Source organism: Aethina tumida, chromosome 1 (assembly GCF_024364675.1).
Source record: "Aethina tumida isolate Nest 87 chromosome 1, icAetTumi1.1, whole genome shotgun sequence".
Classification (NCBI taxonomy): domain Eukaryota; kingdom Metazoa; phylum Arthropoda; class Insecta; order Coleoptera; family Nitidulidae; genus Aethina; species Aethina tumida.
Window position 1 is genome coordinate 37,562,602 of NC_065435.1, and position 17,674 is coordinate 37,580,275.

Sequence of the window (17,674 nt, forward strand, 5' to 3'; positions counted from 1 at the left end):
TTGATGCAAAATTATAATTTTTAAGATCATCATCATCATCATCATCATCATAAACTATAAAACTAGTTACATCTCCCATGATTAACAGCTAAAATTAAAAAAATATATATTTTACAAAAAAAAAAAAAAAAATTTAGTCACTAGATTTGTTACCGATACTAACCTCAAAATTATATACTATCAAAATGAACGTTTTAACACTTTTAAACAAATTTCAACGGTAAAATCTCTTTTATTGTTAAAATCTCACTTCTCAACATCTTTGATTTTTTGTAGGCTTTCGATACAAAAAACGCTACAACGTCAGTTGACAACAACACAACCCCAATATATTCACCTAACTCCAATTGCATTGTAATTTCAATAGTTCAACTTGTAAATTACTTTTGATTGATTTAACGTACTTTTAGCGCCGAACCGCTAAAAAAGAAGAAACGTTTAGACCCGGCGGTCGTTCGAGCCAGAGAAGAGAGAAGGAAAAAGAAATTGGAAAAACAGATCAGACGATTGGAAAAAAATCAGAGGCAATTGAAACCGATTGAAGAGAATCAGGTTCCTTTACATATTCTGGACAATTTACAGTTTCGTTTTTTTGATATAATAAGTATTAATTGACTGACTTATTTATTATTCAAAATTTTAGAAAGAGACAGAGAAATGATGTGAATGTTGGTTTAACAGAGGAAATTCTGGAAAAGCGTTCGATATTACAAAAGAAATGGGCACAATTTAGGCGCGAACAACACTTAAAAGATGCACAATTGATCGATAGGATTACATACATGCAACAAAAAGCTCTGGATCAGCTAAAAATTGAAAACGAGCAACTTTATCAAGAAGCCATTCAAGTATGTGAATGAGTAGTCTTTGTAACGTACTACTCGGTTTACGAGTCAACTGATTTTGTAAAATTTCAGATCGACTTTCGTTTGATTCCGTTCAATTTTAACGGTCCGGTCGAAACGCCCCAAATTAACGGTTACGAAGCGACTGACGGTGAATATTTGGATGTTTCCAAAAAATGGGAATGAATAAACTGTTAGTTAATTAATTCAATAAAATATTTAAATTTTAATTTCGGTCCTTTTTTTTAATAGTTGCAAAAAGTAAATTACAGAAATCTACTATTTAAACGTTCATGACGTTTATCGAAACGATTTCAGTTATCTCAAAGGTTAAAAGGTTGGCATTACTTCAGTTCGATATCTCTGCCAAAAACTTCGAGAATCCGAGTCGCCCCAAAAATGAACAAAACTCAGGTTAGTGTTTAAATAAAACATTTTAATAGACGTTATTTGTGATCAATTAGATGAATTCGACAAATGTATTTCGGAATTTTGTTGAAAATGTGAATTTTGTTAAAAAGAAAGATTACGTAAATGTTACATAACCTTATTTTGTTCGATTGATTTTTAACAATTTCCAATATATTTAATATGTAATTTAGCTTGAAATCATTCATTAATTGACAACATCACGAAGAATAACGTGTGAATTTTTAGGAATTATTGAGAACCTGCAGAATGGTCTCGAGACAAATGAGCTCGTTGACTCCTACATCTGGCAGATACGTCAAAATGACCCAAACTCAAAAACATTTGGGCGTAAGTCGGTGGTGAATTAAGCAACCAATCAATTCCCTGATTATTTACGTCTTTTAGGTTGACAACAACGTTCCAGTGTACCTGAAAAGTGGCTTGGGAGACAAAGCCTTGTTTGGAACCACCGTTTTGCTAACTGTTGCTGGAGTTGGTTTGTGCTTGGATGTTTTTTATACACTTACCTTTGGCAAAAGAGGATAATTTATTGTAAATTTAATTAATAAAATGTAGTATTACTGTAAGAAATACATTATATTAGGATTTTGTTTTCAATTTATTTAAAAAATCTTTGTATGTACACAAAACGCATACAAAAATTATTGTTGCCAATTGAAATATTATATAATTAAATTCTTAAGAGGTATAAAATAGAACAACAAACAAACAAACATTTTAATAAATAATTTTATTAAACAACTTTAACAAAATCAACAACTTTCAACAATTCAATACTCGTCGCTTTCATCAGTAATTTCAATGGTATCGACGATCTCATCGATGATCACCATCAAATCGTCAATTTTTTCGTGCGCTTTCTTCATTTTCTTCATCAGTTTTTTCTCGTTTTTGACGAGATCTTGATTCAGTCTCGGCGGTTTTACATCGATTAAACTCATCAATTCGGTCTCAAGTTTGTGTTTGATGATTTTTTTATTGACTATGTTGGGATTGTTGTCTATTATTTCGACGATTTGCTTCTGTATCTTTTTCAGTTCTTCCTGTTCTTGTTTCAGTTTTTCTTCTTCAATTAGTTTTTTCAATTTTTCCTTATGGTTTTCGGGTTTTTCCTCCTGTTTTTTTCGTTTGTATTTCTGGATTATCTTTTTTATGTTCAGTTTTACGTTCTGTTTCGTTTCTGTTTCTTCCGTTTCGTTTAGAATATTTGTCGACTCTCCAATCGAACTCTCTAAATTTTCATTATCCACTTGTTTGTTTGTTTCAAGGTTATTTTTTAAATTTTCTTTTGTTCTTTTTGGTTGTTTGTCTGGAATTTCTTCGGTGGTACTCTCGACACTGTTATCTAAACGTTTGTCGTGTTTCTTAGAGTTTCTTTTTGAACTTTTTGAACCACCATCCTCTTTACTTTCCCTATGTCTGTTAACTTTCATTTTTGACATCTCTTTACTTTCTTCTTTCTTGAGATCTTCAGAAAGTTCTTCGTTCTCTTCATCATCAACTACTAAAGTTTCTTCACTTGTAATAAAATTGTCTGAATTTTTCATATCAGATTTCTCTAAAATGGTTTCGAATATTTTTTCATTTTTCTCAACAGTTTCTGAAATTCCTTCACTCTCATCAAAATCTTCGAAAACATCGCCGCTCTCGAGAGAATTCCGTAAAATTTCTTCACTTTTTATCGGTTTTTCTTCACGTTTATCACTCACATTTTCCAAATTGTCATTTTCTAAACTAGACTTTTTAGATTTTTCTTGTTTTTTAAAATTATCATTACTCTTCTTTAAAATTTTATTATCTTCGTTATCTTGTTTTTTCTTAGTTTGTTCCTTAATATTGTATAACTCTTCGTAACTCTCCGCCCCTTCAATACGCTCTGTTTCGTCATTTTTCTCATGAGTTTCCGCACTTTCATCGAAATTCTGAGGGATTTCTTCATTTTCGTTGGATTTTTCCTCTGTGTTTATCCAGTTCTCTTCACTAGCCTTAAAAATGTCCTCGTTTTCCAACCAATTTTGTTGGTTGTTCATGTTTAAGTAATCTTTGTAATCACTTCTCCTTCTTAAAATGTACAAAACGGGTTTCGTTTTGATTTTAACGAACGGAATCGTTCGATAGTCGAAACTGATTTGATGGAACGCTTCTATGGAGTCGATGACGTCGTGGGTTGAAGCGTACGGTTTTAGGTTTGTTGAAAACTTGCTCTTTGCCTCGACTATCAAATAATCGAATTCGAACAGTTTCGGGTCGCCCGGCTTTAAATTTTCTTCCTTCGAATATCTGAAAAGGAACGATCGATTTAAATGATGATGATGATAAAATGGGAACGGGTGTAAAAGTAAACCTCCAATCTTCGTTGATTTCCGTAAATCTCGTGACTCCGGTTTGAGCAGCCAAATTGGAAACGTGAACGGAAATGTTGGTTTCGTTCCGCGCGTGACGATGCAATCGGGAAATGGCACTTCCGCCCGGATAATTCAAAGCAGAGACACTCAACAGGAACAACGTGAAAAGAGTGTTGGTGGCGAGATGGCCGGACGCGAACAGCGAGAGAAGTTGGTGAAACGGTGACTTGATTCGGTTCTGCCATCTGGATGGAAATGAAACGGTCAAAGCTAACAAACAAACAAACAAACTAACTCGCACTGTTTTTACTCACATTCTGTTGCAAGCCGCCGCCGCACCGACATTCAGGATCGGATAAACGTAAATTATAAATCTCAGTTCTTTGTGTGGCAGAAATGAATAGAGAAGAACGAACACGATACAAGGCACGATCAGTTTTCTCGTGCGTCTTTCCAGGATCACACCCAAGGGTAGGAACAGCAAGGACGTCGACATTCCTCTTGGAATCGCCGAGTAAAAATACCAGAAAAACGGAGAAGTCTGCAAATGCTAAATTAAGGGAAACACGTAATTTGAAATTTAGTCGAGTCGTATGAACAGAAAGAAAAAGGATACGCCATAATCGGAACTTTTGTTTAAAACGGTGTTAAAATACAAGACTTCTCCTTCTGGCCAAAGAATTCGGTTCCAGAAGATCGAATCCACGACTACTGTCAGGATTAACAGGCCGATTCCTGCTGGAATCGCCGTCTGCAACAACCTGAAAGAATCAAACGGTCAAACGTTTGTCTCGCTTACATATCTAGGATGATTGGGAGATACTTTTTGACAGTTATGCGCTTTTCGTAGAGGTCGAACAACAGCAGGATGCCGAAGAGCAACATCAGTTCCGAGCGGAAGATTATTATGCTCGCGCCAGCGCAAATTATAAATTGTTTCGTCGAGTTTTTTATCCACCCGTCGAACGACAACAAAACTAAAACAACAATCGATTAAAAATTATTCGGGAAATTGGTCGTGATCGAAATTTACCGAGTGGAAGAGCAAAAATGTTCGGCAAAGTTCTGCTCATGTAGAACATGAAGTGACTTTGCGTGACTGTTATTCCTAAAAACCATGTCGTAAAATCGGAGCCGAACTGCTTCTGCAATGTTCTCGTTAATTTACTGAACGATAATACAATCAGAGTGGCCAAAACTGAACGGACTAGAACAGAAAGACAAAAGTGGATGTGATGAATAGATAGATAGATGTGTGGGTAGACAGTTACCGATGTACTGCGTCCAGAACTTGTTGACGTCCAAATATTGTAAAACCGTGACGATCGGTGCAGAGGCGGCTGAAACGGCGATCGGCCCAAGAAAAGTCCTCGGTACAACACCTGGAAATTCGCGATGGTCGTACTGGAAAATGAGTAATGCAATTGGAATTTTGTTTTTTGAAAGAACCAAGGTGATTGGTCGACGGTGCGAACCACCGACCAATCACGTTTGAATGAATGATGAGTTGTGCAATTCGATTGGTCGGACACTTACTTTGGAGAAATCGGTCGCGTGGTAGAAGAGGTCGTGGATGGCCTGGATGTTGAAACTCTCCTCGACTTTGGTGAAGGGGCAATAAACCAGATGGGCCAAAGCGATAATCAACATCAATTCGAACATTTTTCAAAGAGTGTTTCACTATTTTTTTACCCTTTTTGCTGCTTGACTAAAATAACTGCGTAACCATAATTCGACATCATAAAACGACACGTTGCCAAATTTATCTCTCATTTCGTGGAGCGCTCTGTATTCTATCAAATTAGAACTTGTAGGAAAACGGTGAAAAAATTGACTTTTCTATTGTTCTTTCTTTGTTGATATGTATAAAACCAATTGGTCGAGAAAGTGATAGCATGTGTAATGTGGAGTACAGAAAAGATTTCGTTGATCATCTACTGTTTAAAATAGAGGTCCGTCAATAGATGTCGCTTGCTTGCTGGTTTTTCTAAAATTTATTTATTTATTTATTTATTATTATTTAAATTTTAATTTAAACCTATAGGAGTATATTTTCACGGAAGTGATTGATAATAAGTTTTTATTTAAATGCGAATTGTATTACGAATGATTTCGTTATATTTTGTTGTAATTGAGTACATAGTGTTAAATTTATATACAAATTATGAAATTCTATTTATATATTTTATTAATATTTTATAGAAGGCAAAATAAGATAAATGTTTATTCTAACGTTTAAATAATAATAATAGATGTTCTATTTTTTAAGTTTTTGTTGCATAAAAAATATTAGACAATTTGAATAAAAAAATATATACAAAATTAAACAAAAAAAAAAAATACAATTAAGTACTTACTTATGTCAACCGTTCTCTATTCGTGGGACTCTTATTTGAAAAAAACAATGTATATTCAAAAACATGAATTAAACGCAATTAGTGTTTTTATTTATAGCTTACTAAACAAATAATAATAATAATAATAACAACATAGAAAAAAGTCGACTATATTAATAATAATTAATCTTTGATATATCATATATATATAATCCAAACAATCAATCGTCAATCATCAGTCAATCGTCAATCGTCAATCGTCAATCGTCTATCGTTCATCAATCAACTACTTTACAATTCATCAATTTTATTTATAATACACGAGTCAAACAAACAATGAACTATTTATTTGTTAATTTATCTCCTGGTAGGTTAGGTTTCTTTAAATATTGTTATATTGCTATATGTATATGTATTTATAATATACAGGGGTGTGATTCGTAATTAAGTGGACAACAGTTCGCTGCCGGGCACAATAAGCGAGCGTTTCCGTCGGTAAAAAACTGATATGGATTCGATATTTCGCAATTAGGACGGACGGAAACCTGACCCCGAATTGAGGCTCGGCCACGAAGACATTTCTTTCTTTTTTTCTCTTTACCTATGTACAAGTTAAGTCCCGATTGAGAAATCAAATCTTTCTTTCAGTCAATTTTCTATTTCTCTTCTTTTTTTTCCTTGCGACAATAATGAGTTGAGTTTGAGAAAAGGGGAGGGGCAAAAACGAAGCAAACACCCACACAAAATCGTTCGTCCCATTTCCCGGAACCGGAACAAACACTCGCTGAACCGCTGAACCGCCGAACCGATTCAAACGTACCATTCCTTAATGTCTTTGCTGTCGCGTTTCTTCTTCATTTTGTCACCGCCGAGGCCGCCGCCGCCACCGCCGCCGTTCGTCGTCAAACCGGAATTGTTCCCGTTACGCAACGCTCCATTTAGCGACTGGTTCCCGTTGTTGTGGCCTGAAATGAATCAAGTAAGGGTGGATACGATGCCATTTAGTGCAGATAGTTACCCAAAAGAGCGGCTTGCTGCGTTCGATACACCGACTTGGAGTCGTCGATTTTAAAGGAACGGTCGCTACGCGATCGGAACTTCAGAATCACCAGTATGATCAAAATGACGGCGATCAGTGCTCCGGCGATTATTCCTGAAACAGTCCAAATTGAAGAGCACATCAGTAAGGAGTAGAGAGGAAAGAGTACCGATAATGAGGGCGACAATCTCCGACGTTTCCGAACTGACTCGCTCCGGCGGTCGCTTCGAAGGACGCGGATAGTGGTTGGAAGGATAGTCGGGAATCGGTGGGTTGTGCACGATCACGACGGGAGGATCCGTTATGAAGTAGTCTCTCCTTGTCGTGGTCGACGTTGTCGAAGACGACAAAGAAGACGACGACGAGGAAGTTTCTTCTCGCGTTGTCTGCTGCTGCTGAGTCGTCGTCGTCGTCGTCGTCGTCGATTGTTGCTGTTGCTGTTGTTGTTGTTGTTGCGTCGTTTGCTGTTGCGTTGTCGACGATGCAGAATCGGAAGATGTTGTGAATATAAATGTTTCGGTTGGCGTCGTTGATTCCGGAGTTTCTGTAACGATGGATTATTAAATGTATGATTTATTCTCGAGTTATAAAAATTGATTGATATTAATGATCGATGACATTCCATGGGAACAATATTAATTAATATTGTTGAAAATTGCCGTATTAATTTAAATTAATTATGAATAAGCAAATAGTTGTTTGACTATCATCATTGTCTTTTCCTTCCTTTCTTTACTAATAAATTTACTCAAATCATTCTACTGTTGGTTATTTTGTTTAAATGTAAATCATTTAAGTTAAATCTGACGAAATATACGTTCCCTATTAAATTTTTTTTAGGTGTTGTGAAAACATTTATTGAGTAATTTATAAATTAAAAATTGATGTCACAAATAAGAGAAAGTAAAAAACGACTGTAGTCGAACAAGAACTCTTTGATTGTTTGTTTTATTCAGTTGAGATATGGTTGATATTTTTAAATCACTCTGAAGCTTCAAATATAAGAGTCTTGTGTCATTTGTAAATATTGTTACATTTACTTATTTATCATTTCCTAATATTTAGAGAAGTAGGATGTTAGATTGGTTATTTGTATAAATAATTTACAAAATAACTTAATAAAGACAATAATAACATTATTAAAACTATTTTGTCACTTATTTTACAAAAGTTAATTAATTAATTTTGTATATTGTGTTTTAATGATTGTTTCTGAAATTCTAAATGCCCAATATGTAAATATCTGGTTAACAATTGATATAATAAGTAATTGTTTCGGTTTCATTCTAACTGAAATTAATTATATTCATGTTACAATTGATTTATATGAATATCATTTAGGTTTGTTAATTATGTATCTCGTTTCTTTCTCAGTTTTGGCGCAAGCTAAATGATATAAATAATAACAATAACAATTAAATGGTTAATATTCTGTTTACAATTGAAAGTATTTGCTATTTAGCATTCTTCAATGTCATAGAATATGCTAAATCCACAATAGATCGTTAATTATTTAACTTATATGAAGAATTCTATTTTTTAATTGAAATTTCAATTATATTGTTTTTAAAAACATTATTTCTGTGAATTTTCAAACCCTTTTGTAAATATATACCTATAAATTAATGTAATATATTTATATATAACATATTAATAAATATTCATCAATTATATAAAACAATCATAATAGAAAGTTTTTACTTTGAGAACTAAGAAATGCAAATTCTTCAAATCTTATTTAGGTATTTTAGGTGTGATATTTTAATAATAAACAAGTATACTTTGTTATACGAATGCGGTTTTTTGTTATTTATAAATATTTAAAAGACTCATTTTAACATTATCTTGGACTATATTTTGATGGTTTTTGATATATAATTGTGGTTTTACTTAATTTTAATATAAATTTCGGAGAGGATTTTTCTCATTAGTTAGTTGTTTTATCAGGAAATTGTGAGAGAAGTAAGTTTGTTAGATTGTCATTTGACAAATCATGAGAATAGAGTAGTATACATTCAATCTTAGGAACATCGGTTAAGAAGGTATCTGAAACCGGATAGTTAAGTGTCGCCGAGGAAGTTAGTTAGTTAAATATCTTGAGATTGTTTTTCGATTACTTAATATTTCGTATTTAATGATAATTTTGACTACGCTGTATTCCATTTGAACAGTAATTGTTCTATACTAATTTATAATATATGATAGATAAAAGTTTTTAATAATTGTATTGTTAGTAATGAGATTAATCTTGCTAATTACCAATTCTAGTAGTGCCGACTTGTTCTTCCGTAACTTCTCCACTGCCACTTCCGACGAAACAGTCTTCGTCGTCGCACGGCTTTCCTCCTACGTCACCTTTGACTTTTTTTCCATTTTCTCCTCGGGAATTCGAAGACGTGGTGGTGGACGGTTTCGTCGGTGGCACGTAAACCGGCGTTATCAGATCGTCGTCGCCACTACCGGTTTCCGGTAGAGGAGGACATTCGTCCTCATCGTCTCCTTGACAGCCGCTTCCGGCGCCGCTAAATACCAGGTCGTCTTCCAAGCCGGGGAAACCGGAAGCGGGAGTTTGCTGCATTTTGGACAGGTGATCTTGTCGTTCGAGTTTGTCCTTGTCCAAGATGCCGGAAAACAGCTGAACGTCGCCGCGTAACGACGCATGGATGTCTTTTTCGGCTGTCAGGTCGAGAACTCGCAGACCATTGACGACGACGCCCGAAATTATGCCAGCAAAGGGTCTCTCAATTCTGTTCGATTTTCCGCCCCTGGACCACTTACCGCCGATCTGAATTTGCGATTGGGCGTTGAAGATTTGCAATTCTTGACCTAAAATCGAAATCGAAATGTTTTCAATAATTAATTAATTAATTAATCAATCAATCGATTGACTACCTCCTGGATAACTGGTTTGAACGTTGTAGTCGTCGATCTGCAGTGTTGAGTTGTGTCCAGTTCTGTGGAATTTGACCACGTGATACGAGTTGTCGTTTACTTTGACGGATATTTCGCCCAGAGGATGGTCGTTTGTGCCTAGATTGTAAACGACGAACACGTTCCCTTCGACCTTAAACAAATTTGATTTTAGTTAGTTATTAATGATGGATATTGGACAAATTATGTTCTTACAATATACATCTCGATGTAGTCGTTGGAAGTGCCACTGATAATTCGTAATAAAACTGCATCCGATTTGGTGGTCATGAAACCGAGGGCGATCGAATCTTCCTGCGTTTCCGGTCTTCGTTCTTCTGGAAACGTGTAAGTAATAATGCCGCGATTCGGTCCGAATTCATACGAGACTGATTCTGGAATGGAACAGTAATTTAATCAATTAATGAATTTACGGAGTGGACATTGAGAAAAACGTTACCATCTGAGCATGTGGGTCCGGTGAAGGAGGTCATGTCGCAGTCGCAGGTGTACGTGTGCCATTGTTGCACACACAGTCCGGCGTTGGCGCACACGTTGTGGCTGCATTTCGCCGATTGTCCTGCGAAAAGATCGTGTGTCAATCGAATAATAAAGGACGAATCGATTATGAAATGAGAGTCACCTTCGCATCCCGAAACCACCAACGAACTGTGGACGGTGGCGTCTTCGACGACGTTGGGACTCTCGCCGTTTAAGTCGATGCCCGCCAAACAACCCTCGTAACCGTGTTTGCTGCGCACCGCTTCCGGTAAGAGGGCGTACAAGTCCTTGTAGACGCCTCCCAAGTAGAGGATGCCGTCCAAGTCGAGATTGCCGACGCCCAGGTTCTGTGCCACAACCACGTCCTCGTCAACCATCAAGGTGTGTTGCTTGGCCGTGGGTCGTCGGATCGTGATCGTGTGCCAGCGATTGTCGTTCAAGTGAGACTTGCAGTTGTCCTTGATGGAAACGACGCCGTCTCCGACGTTGACGATGTAGTGCACGTGACCTTCGACGAGTTCTATGGCGACAAAGTCTTCCTTTTTGCCGCCGTTGAACAGAATCAGTCCGTTGGCTTCGCGCGTCTTGAACATGACGTCGATGTGAATGGTGCCGTAAGCTCTCAACATCGGCAGACCGATGAAGGTGTGCTTCGATTTGAAGGTGACCGGTCGGTGCAGGTTGTTCGTGGCGTGCTTCACGAACTTGCCGGAGACCTTGATGGTGGGAAATCCTTCGATCGTCCTCTCTGTGCTCAGCGCACGGGCCAGTTCCAAGTAGGGAACGTCGTTGAAGTAGAACTGTTGGATCTCGCCGTCGAAGTTCGGCACCGTCGTCGTCATCGCAATCTCCTCCTCCAGGTGGTACAACCCGCCCAGATGCAGACTGCGCCATTGCAATGTCTGATAACGACCGGTTATCGACTCGGCTGGAAACATTGTTTCTGAACCGCGACGAATCGATTTCGTTAATTAATCAAGCGACTACTCTCTTTTCGATTTGTGTGTGCAACAGATTTACTATTTGCTATTTGCTATTTGCTATTCGAGTGTGTGTGTTTCGTTATTCGATTCATTCTTTCATCGTCAACTTACCTCTGATCGGAGATTGGTGATCCAGCTGCATTTTTATGGTCGATCCTCGTCGCGCAAAGTTCAGGGTGTGCCATTCGTTGTCGTTCACGTTCTGGCCGATGAGTAGCACCTTGAAAAACGACCCCAATTAATCGATAAATTACCAATTGACTAATGGATTGAACTTTCTACTTTGTCTTTCTCCTTATCCTCGAGCTTCTTATCCTTGACTGCCAATCGCAAGGCGATCCGTATTCGTCCGGCAGCGATCGCTATTTCAATTCGGTCGCCGGTTTCGACTGTGCTCGAAATGAGCAGCAGCCCCAACGGTTTACTCGTCTTGAAGCGGATGATGATGTCTTCGGCTTGCGTGATCATTTCTCTGTCCATTGTGACCGACATGTGTTGGGAACCGTTCAAACTGAGGGTGGCAGCTTCCTTTCCGCACGTGGGACCGGTGAATGTGGTTTGAGTGCAGTCGCAGACGAAGCGGTTCCAGCCTTCCGTGCAGGAGCCGCCGTTCAGACACGGCTGACTGGGACATTGTTCGGGGACGGTGTGACACGATCGTTTGATCGAACCGGAGTCCTGTTCTTGAGCGTAACCGGCCACGTCGATGCCCACGTTGTTGACGATCAGATCCTTGAAGCAGCCGATGAAGCCGCGATGCAGGATACCCGTCCACAAGTCTTTGGGGATGAAAGGGGGCTCACCGAAAGCGGGACCCAATCCGCCCACGTACATGTTGCCATCTAACTCGAGACTCGTGGATCCCTCTGAAGCAACGTTGTTGATTATTTCAGTCATATTGAGACTGATTGTTTGATTGATTGATTAACTACCTGGAGTTCTGAAATCGGTGTGCACGCCGTCAACGGTGATTCTCGCATCTCGGCCGGTTCTTCGGAAGGTGACCTCATGCCACATACCGTCGTCCAATCGTTTTCTCGTTCCGCGCTGTTTCAGCGGTCCAGATCCCAAATCGAGATGTACGTAAATCTGACCCATGTAGATCTCTATGGCGAAATAATCCATCTGTGGGAGAAGAAAAGGGAAAAATTAGACGATCGATCAGAGTGAAGAACCCGAATCTGTTTTACTCTGGGCGGTCGAATTCCACCGTTGAAGAGGATCATGCCGTTGCCTTCGTTCGTTCGGAACTTGAAGGAAATGTTTCCAGACTTTTTCGCGTTCCAAGCTGGCAGAATCTTTAAAAATGAAAACGGTTATTTAAATTACTCGTTCTTCTCTCTGTTTGTAACGGATTACCAAGTGCGACTCGCGCGTGGTAAAAGTGATGGGATCCAGAGTCTCGCCGTTCGGACAGTTGAACTCCAATCGACCGACGATCGAGATCAAATGACTGCCAGACTTGGCCAGTTCCAACATGTTCAGCCTCAGCGTATCGGCCACGAACTCCACCTGGAACGGAATGTTTCAGTCACAGCTCAACTTAACTGAGATATGTTGAAGGATAATGATCGTTTACCTTTCTCATGCAGCCCACAAAGTTATTGTGCACTCGTGCTCCGGGCAAGGCTCGTGTGTTGATGCTGCCGCCGACGAAAACGCGACCGCTCGACAGCATCGTGAATTTACCTGCGATGTGACTGTGGTCGGCGTACGCTCCATCCACCACGGCGGACAACTGAATTCAAATGATAATCGATTTTGATCAAACTCTAAATTTCAAAAAATCCTTAATACTTACACGACAAAAACTAGTGATGGCAGAAATCTGTAAATAAACAATATTAATATTTATAGGAAAAATGTATATTCTTAAAATTCTTAGATAACTATACCATGAATACATCAATATTTAATATTAATACGAATACATTTTCTCATAATTTAAAAGATTGATTTGTTCAAGTGGAATGTAATAAAATGATATTAATTAAAAAATTGTAATATAAAGATATACTAAAATATTTATTTACAAAAATTTGTTATTTTATGAATCTATAAATTATGATAAAGTAATTAATTAAATTAACTAATAATTTACATATGAATGTTTTCTAACGGTGTTTGTTCAGTTTTCATAATATTAGAAATTAATTTATTGAAAAAAATGTATTACAAGTCCAATTGGAACTTTAATAAATGATAATAATTAAATAATAAACAATAATCTTTTCAATTTAATTGAGTTTTGTTTTCCACAATTAATCAATCTTAATATATTGTATAATAGATAAAAATATTGACAAATTGCATGACCAAACACACTGACATAATAGTTTACAACTTGAAAACCAGTAAAATATAAGAACAATTATATATTTATGTTGTGATGCGTTAAATTTTAAAAATAAAAATCTATTTTCTCCCTATTATTAATTAACAATCATGATTGTTGTGTACCTCTTGAATTCGTCGATGAACGCTGACTTTGTGCCATTGGTTGTCGTCGAATCGTACTTTGTTGGGTTTGATTTGCATTTCCTGTTTTCCATTCGCCAATCCCATCGTCAACATCAGACATCCGTCTTTGATGGCCACGTTCAGGTAATCGCTTCCTTCGCCTTTAAACCAAATCATCAAGTCACTCTTTGTTGACAGTTTAATTGTCGACGGAACGTTCGTTACCTGTGTAGAAGAGCAGTCCGTTCGGTTGTCGAGTCTTGAAGTAGAAGCTGACGGAATCCTGAGCACTGACGATCGGTTCTCCTCCGGTTTGGCTGAGGTCGTACGACAGGAATTCGGTGCCTCGAAACACCGCTTCCGAAGGCGCCTTATCTGTTTTCATTCACACTTTAATTAGTAGTGTTCATTAATAACAATGATAAGTCAGTAATATTTACCCTTTTCGCAAAACTCTCCTTCGTAGTCGGAGTTGCGACATTCGCAAATGGGGCCGGAGTCTGTGGAGATGCAAATTCCGCCGTGCTGACAAGGATCGCGGATCTCGCACGCATCGCTGCTGTTTCCTCGCAAACTCTGCGAATCAACGGTGGATAGGGGATCAGTGAACGGAAGCGGTTGCGATGGAAAGGAGAGGAACATGCACTCGACAACTCGACAACTCGACAACTCGACAACAGAAAAGGTGTGTGTGTGTGTGATTCATGGTGATTGAAACAAAGATGAAAACAACGAGAACAAGAATAAGAACGATAACGATAACGATAACGACAACGACAACGACAACATGTGTTTACCTGTTTCTTGAGCCACTTTTTCTTAGAGCCGCTCTGAAAAAAGCCAATTTTACAAATTACACCAACCACACAACTAACTAAGTTCCGCTTGATTCTGACTCGGAGAAACTCAAACTTATCATTTATTGTTTGTTTCTAGTTTCCCTTTGTTTCCAAACAAAATTTGTCAAAGTTCCTCTCTCTTTTTCTACTCACAAACAAGATTAAATTTTAATTCTATTTCTAATTAGAGAAAACTTACTCTTCCAACCGGTAAAATTAATTAAAAACCGTCAGTTTTTTGATTAAAGAGGGAGAGCGAGACGTTAGTTCAAATGTTCCATCGGCGCACCGGTGACATGTATCGAAGTCACGAGAAACAAACAGACAAGAATCGGATCAATATTTCTGTCGCGCGATCCGAAACGAACCGAAATCGGGCCGTTCTCTCGCTCTCTGTCCCTCTCAAAGGAGACTCCATTTCCCCATTTCGCGAATTTCGGCATCTCTCTCTCCGTCGCGTCCCTTTCTACTACGGCGGTTTGTAAGTACGGCGGTCACGTGTCCGAAAAGAGTAAACGGACACACCAGTCAGTCAGTCAGTCAGTCAGTCAATCAATCAATCACCATGAAGAGAAAAATCATAACTGTTCGCTACTACGGTCTAAAAAAAAGCCTTTTGGGAAAGAAAGCGGAAAGTAATTTTGAAGTGAGAAAGCCTGTTTGTTGCCACTACGTTTGGTACCACTTGGAACACTTGGAACTCACCCTCGTTTGCGGCAAACAAACTCCTTCAGTGCCCGCGACTACACCGTTGTCGCACTGCAAAATTCAACAGACAAATGTTTTACTACCTCTGTACGTGTCTTTCAGTGTTTTGTTCTCTAACTAGCTTCGATTGTTAATGTGGTGTGTGGCACGCGACCAACCGATAAACTCGGCCCAACTGGATATTTAATGCTTTCGCGTGTCCCCCCGATTCATGTAACTTTGACAAATTTTTCAATATTGTGTGTATCGGTCAGTTCAGGTCAGGTCAGCGAGGACCAACTTACTCTCGAGTCTCTGGGCCGGGTCTCCTGTCTGCGGACCTTCCCGTCCTCGGTGTCCGCGTAGACCAAGTTCCGGATGGCGCCGACGAACCGCGGCTCGAAGATGACGCTGGGCAGCGCCAGCAGGGCCAACTTGCTGTTGTACCAGACGGGCATTCCGCCCACGAACACGTCCGAGTTGGTCTTGAATCGGCCGAAGGCGAATTCCTTTCCCCGCGACGTCCGCATCTGAGTCAGGTCGTCCACGGTCAAGATGGTGCGATCCTCGTGTCTCTGCACGTGCACTTTGTGCCATCTTCCGTCGTTCAGGTCCCGACCGACCGTCAGGATCTGGGCGCCGCCGCCCAAGTTGTATCTCAGTCTGAAACAAATTGAAACGACATTCACAGAGGAGAGAGCGGAGGATGGTTCCTCACCTCAGAGCGCCTTCGACCAACTTGATCTCGAAGAAGTCGTAGGTGCCGCCGTCATCGGTGTAGAGCAACAGTCCGTTCGGCTGATCCGTCTTGAATTCGAACTCCAACGTGCCGTTCGTTCCGCCGCCCCATTTGCGAAATTGCGAATACGAATCGGTCGAACCGTCCAACAAGAAACACTCGACTTGGACCGAAACCAGCGGCAAAATTGATACCAACAACAACACCAACATTTTCCTTTCCCCTCTTTTCTACTTTAATATCAAAAACCCACTTGAACTTGAACTGTTCTTTCTTGACGACGACGACGACGACGAACTGTTCTTATTATTATTGTTAGTACGGTTAATATTATTTATGTGCATCTTTCACAACAATTTACTAATCATTCATACAATTAATTAGATAGTTAGATATGTTTCGCAGTTATTCAAATTATTGTTTTAGTCATTGTGCAACTTGATTCACCCGTCGATTAGCTGCAACAGAAAACGACAACTTAAACTTGTTGAAGACGTTTCTAATAATAAAATAGTGTAAACAGAATGTTAAAATTAAATTAAATTTCGCACTTCATAAAATCAACATGACGCAGTTTTGATTAAAGCAATAAATCCACTGAACCTAATTTTAAAAACATGTCAATTGAAAATTCTGAAACCGTCTCGACACTGAAAACCACAACAATAAATATTGTTAAAGAACGAAGCAAGAATACAAATTCAAATGAGACAATTGTCTATTTGCGGAATAAAAATTCCAATTATAAACATGTTTATATAAATGTTGATGAGAGAAAAACAGCTTTTCTCCAAATTTATCAAATATTTGTCGACGTTTCGTCAGAATTTAAGGTCAAAGTTCGATTGAAAAATCAATTGTGCCAATAAAAACCAATTAAATTATTCGTTCAATTAACTCGAATCAACTCATATATTTCTTAACAAAGTAATTCAATCGGAATTGGACAATTTAGGAAAAATGTAAAATTCTGAGGAAACGATAAAATAAAAATAAAAAATGTTAAATGGAAAGAGTAAAGCAAAACCGCCATTGAAACGATTCGGAACGTTTACAGCAACAATTAAGAGCGCGGAATTGATTAAAAAACTTACCGAACAACCGATGAAGTTCCGACACGCATCAGACACATTTTAAAAAGTATTTGTGGGACGTTTAATTAAACCGTTTCGAAGAGAATTCGTAAAACGTAAAGTGCGGATTTCACGACGTCGATTGCGGATTGACCGTGGCGCGTGCGCGTCGCGACGCCGACGCCGAACAAGCGTTCGATAATTGTTCTTGTCCTTACTCGATTTACATCGTGTTTTCTTATTGTTTTTATGCTCCTTTCCCACTTTTCTCTCGAAACTGATTGATTAAACTGCAAAAGGTTTCGAACCACGATCCGACATCGATCTTTCAATTCATCCCTTATTGATTTTTTACCCAAACGACAAACAGTATTTTTGAACTACTCCAAAAACCAAACATATTCAGACCGGTGGTCTATATAAGAAAAGAGAATATTTACGTATAGTTTCGTTACTTTATTTTGCACACATTTTTCCCGTCACGT

At 38.5% G+C, this 17,674-nt stretch overlaps 4 protein-coding genes across 7 annotated transcripts; 2 read left to right on the forward strand and 2 right to left on the reverse strand.

Annotated features, from left to right (window-relative positions):
* The first annotated feature begins 83 nt into the window (after positions 1-83).
* On the forward strand, positions 84-1,115 carry LOC109601433 (39S ribosomal protein L40, mitochondrial). 2 transcript variants are annotated; one of them, XM_049961047.1, is made up of 6 exons: positions 84-220; positions 277-354; positions 411-581; positions 644-848; positions 918-1,038; positions 1,098-1,115. In XM_049961047.1, exons 1-5 carry the CDS (start codon positions 186-188, stop codon positions 1,029-1,031), a joined length of 603 nt encoding a protein of 200 aa, XP_049817004.1. In that variant the 5' UTR covers positions 84-185; the 3' UTR covers positions 1,032-1,038; positions 1,098-1,115. The 2 variants fall into 2 exon arrangements, with proteins under 2 accessions (XP_049817004.1, XP_019873234.1); XM_020017675.2 differs by lacking the exon at positions 1,098-1,115 and having other exon boundaries at positions 918-1,075.
* Positions 1,116-1,129: 14 nt separating this feature from the next.
* LOC109601437 (cytochrome c oxidase subunit 7A2, mitochondrial-like) lies at positions 1,130-1,865 on the forward strand. The gene is made up of 3 exons (XM_020017678.2): positions 1,130-1,259; positions 1,503-1,604; positions 1,662-1,865. The coding sequence occupies exons 1-3, from the start codon at positions 1,245-1,247 to the stop codon at positions 1,800-1,802; spliced, it is 258 nt and encodes an 85-aa protein (XP_019873237.2). The 5' UTR covers positions 1,130-1,244; the 3' UTR covers positions 1,803-1,865.
* Positions 1,866-1,992: 127 nt separating this feature from the next.
* Positions 1,993-5,501, reverse strand: LOC126264175 (probable Dol-P-Man:Man(7)GlcNAc(2)-PP-Dol alpha-1,6-mannosyltransferase). 2 transcript variants are annotated; one of them, XM_049961012.1, is made up of 8 exons: positions 5,159-5,500; positions 4,894-5,026; positions 4,656-4,829; positions 4,446-4,599; positions 4,239-4,383; positions 3,937-4,163; positions 3,622-3,867; positions 1,993-3,557 (listed from the first exon to the last, which is right to left on the reverse strand). In XM_049961012.1, the coding sequence occupies exons 1-8, from the start codon at positions 5,282-5,284 to the stop codon at positions 2,048-2,050; spliced, it is 2,715 nt and encodes a 904-aa protein (XP_049816969.1). In that variant the 5' UTR covers positions 5,285-5,500; the 3' UTR covers positions 1,993-2,047. The 2 variants fall into 2 exon arrangements, with proteins under 2 accessions (XP_049816969.1, XP_049816970.1); XM_049961013.1 differs by lacking the exon at positions 3,622-3,867 and having other exon boundaries at positions 5,159-5,501.
* Positions 5,502-6,047: 546 nt separating this feature from the next.
* Positions 6,048-17,383, reverse strand: LOC109601457 (neurexin-1). 2 transcript variants are annotated; one of them, XM_020017706.2, is made up of 22 exons: positions 17,211-17,383; positions 16,096-16,574; positions 15,683-16,040; positions 14,649-14,681; positions 14,292-14,427; positions 14,077-14,226; positions 13,852-14,012; positions 13,193-13,219; positions 12,971-13,129; positions 12,751-12,903; positions 12,582-12,689; positions 12,324-12,516; positions 11,674-12,257; positions 11,503-11,611; positions 10,551-11,336; positions 10,368-10,487; positions 10,124-10,302; positions 9,890-10,061; positions 9,257-9,823; positions 7,167-7,541; positions 6,977-7,111; positions 6,048-6,923 (listed from the first exon to the last, which is right to left on the reverse strand). In XM_020017706.2, the coding sequence occupies exons 2-22, from the start codon at positions 16,326-16,328 to the stop codon at positions 6,769-6,771; spliced, it is 4,893 nt and encodes a 1,630-aa protein (XP_019873265.2). In that variant the 5' UTR covers positions 16,329-16,574; positions 17,211-17,383; the 3' UTR covers positions 6,048-6,768. The 2 variants fall into 2 exon arrangements, with proteins under 2 accessions (XP_019873265.2, XP_049816964.1); XM_049961007.1 differs by having other exon boundaries at positions 10,368-11,336.
* Positions 17,384-17,674: the final 291 nt, after the last annotated feature.

Bases quoted from the DNA above. Each gene is read 5' to 3' on its own strand.
- LOC109601433 (XM_049961047.1), top strand. From the start codon at position 186: ATGAACGTTTTAACACTTTTAAACAAATTTCAACG. The intron at 582-643 runs GTTTCGTTTTTT...TCAAAATTTTAG, and splicing joins CATATTCTGGACAATTTACA to AAAGAGACAGAGAAATGATG. The intron at 849-917 runs GTATGTGAATGA...GTAAAATTTCAG, and splicing joins TTTATCAAGAAGCCATTCAA to ATCGACTTTCGTTTGATTCC.
- LOC109601437 (XM_020017678.2), top strand. The intron at 1,605-1,661 runs GTAAGTCGGTGG...TACGTCTTTTAG, and splicing joins AAACTCAAAAACATTTGGGC to GTTGACAACAACGTTCCAGT.
- LOC126264175 (XM_049961012.1), bottom strand. From the start codon at position 5,284: ATGTTCGAATTGATGTTGATTATCGCTTTGGCCCATCTGGTTTATTGC. The intron at 4,830-4,893 runs GTAACTGTCTAC...TTTCTGTTCTAG, and splicing joins GTTCTGGACGCAGTACATCG to TCCGTTCAGTTTTGGCCACT. The intron at 4,384-4,445 runs GTATCTCCCAAT...TGATTCTTTCAG, and splicing joins AAGCGCATAACTGTCAAAAA to GTTGTTGCAGACGGCGATTC.
- LOC109601457 (XM_049961007.1), bottom strand. From the start codon at position 16,328: ATGTTGGTGTTGTTGTTGGTATCAATTTTGCCGCTGGTTTCGGTCCAA. The intron at 12,517-12,581 runs GTAAAACAGATT...CTTCTCCCACAG, and splicing joins GTGGAATTCGACCGCCCAGA to ATGGATTATTTCGCCATAGA. The intron at 12,258-12,323 runs GTAGTTAATCAA...ACGTTGCTTCAG, and splicing joins CACCGATTTCAGAACTCCAG to AGGGATCCACGAGTCTCGAG.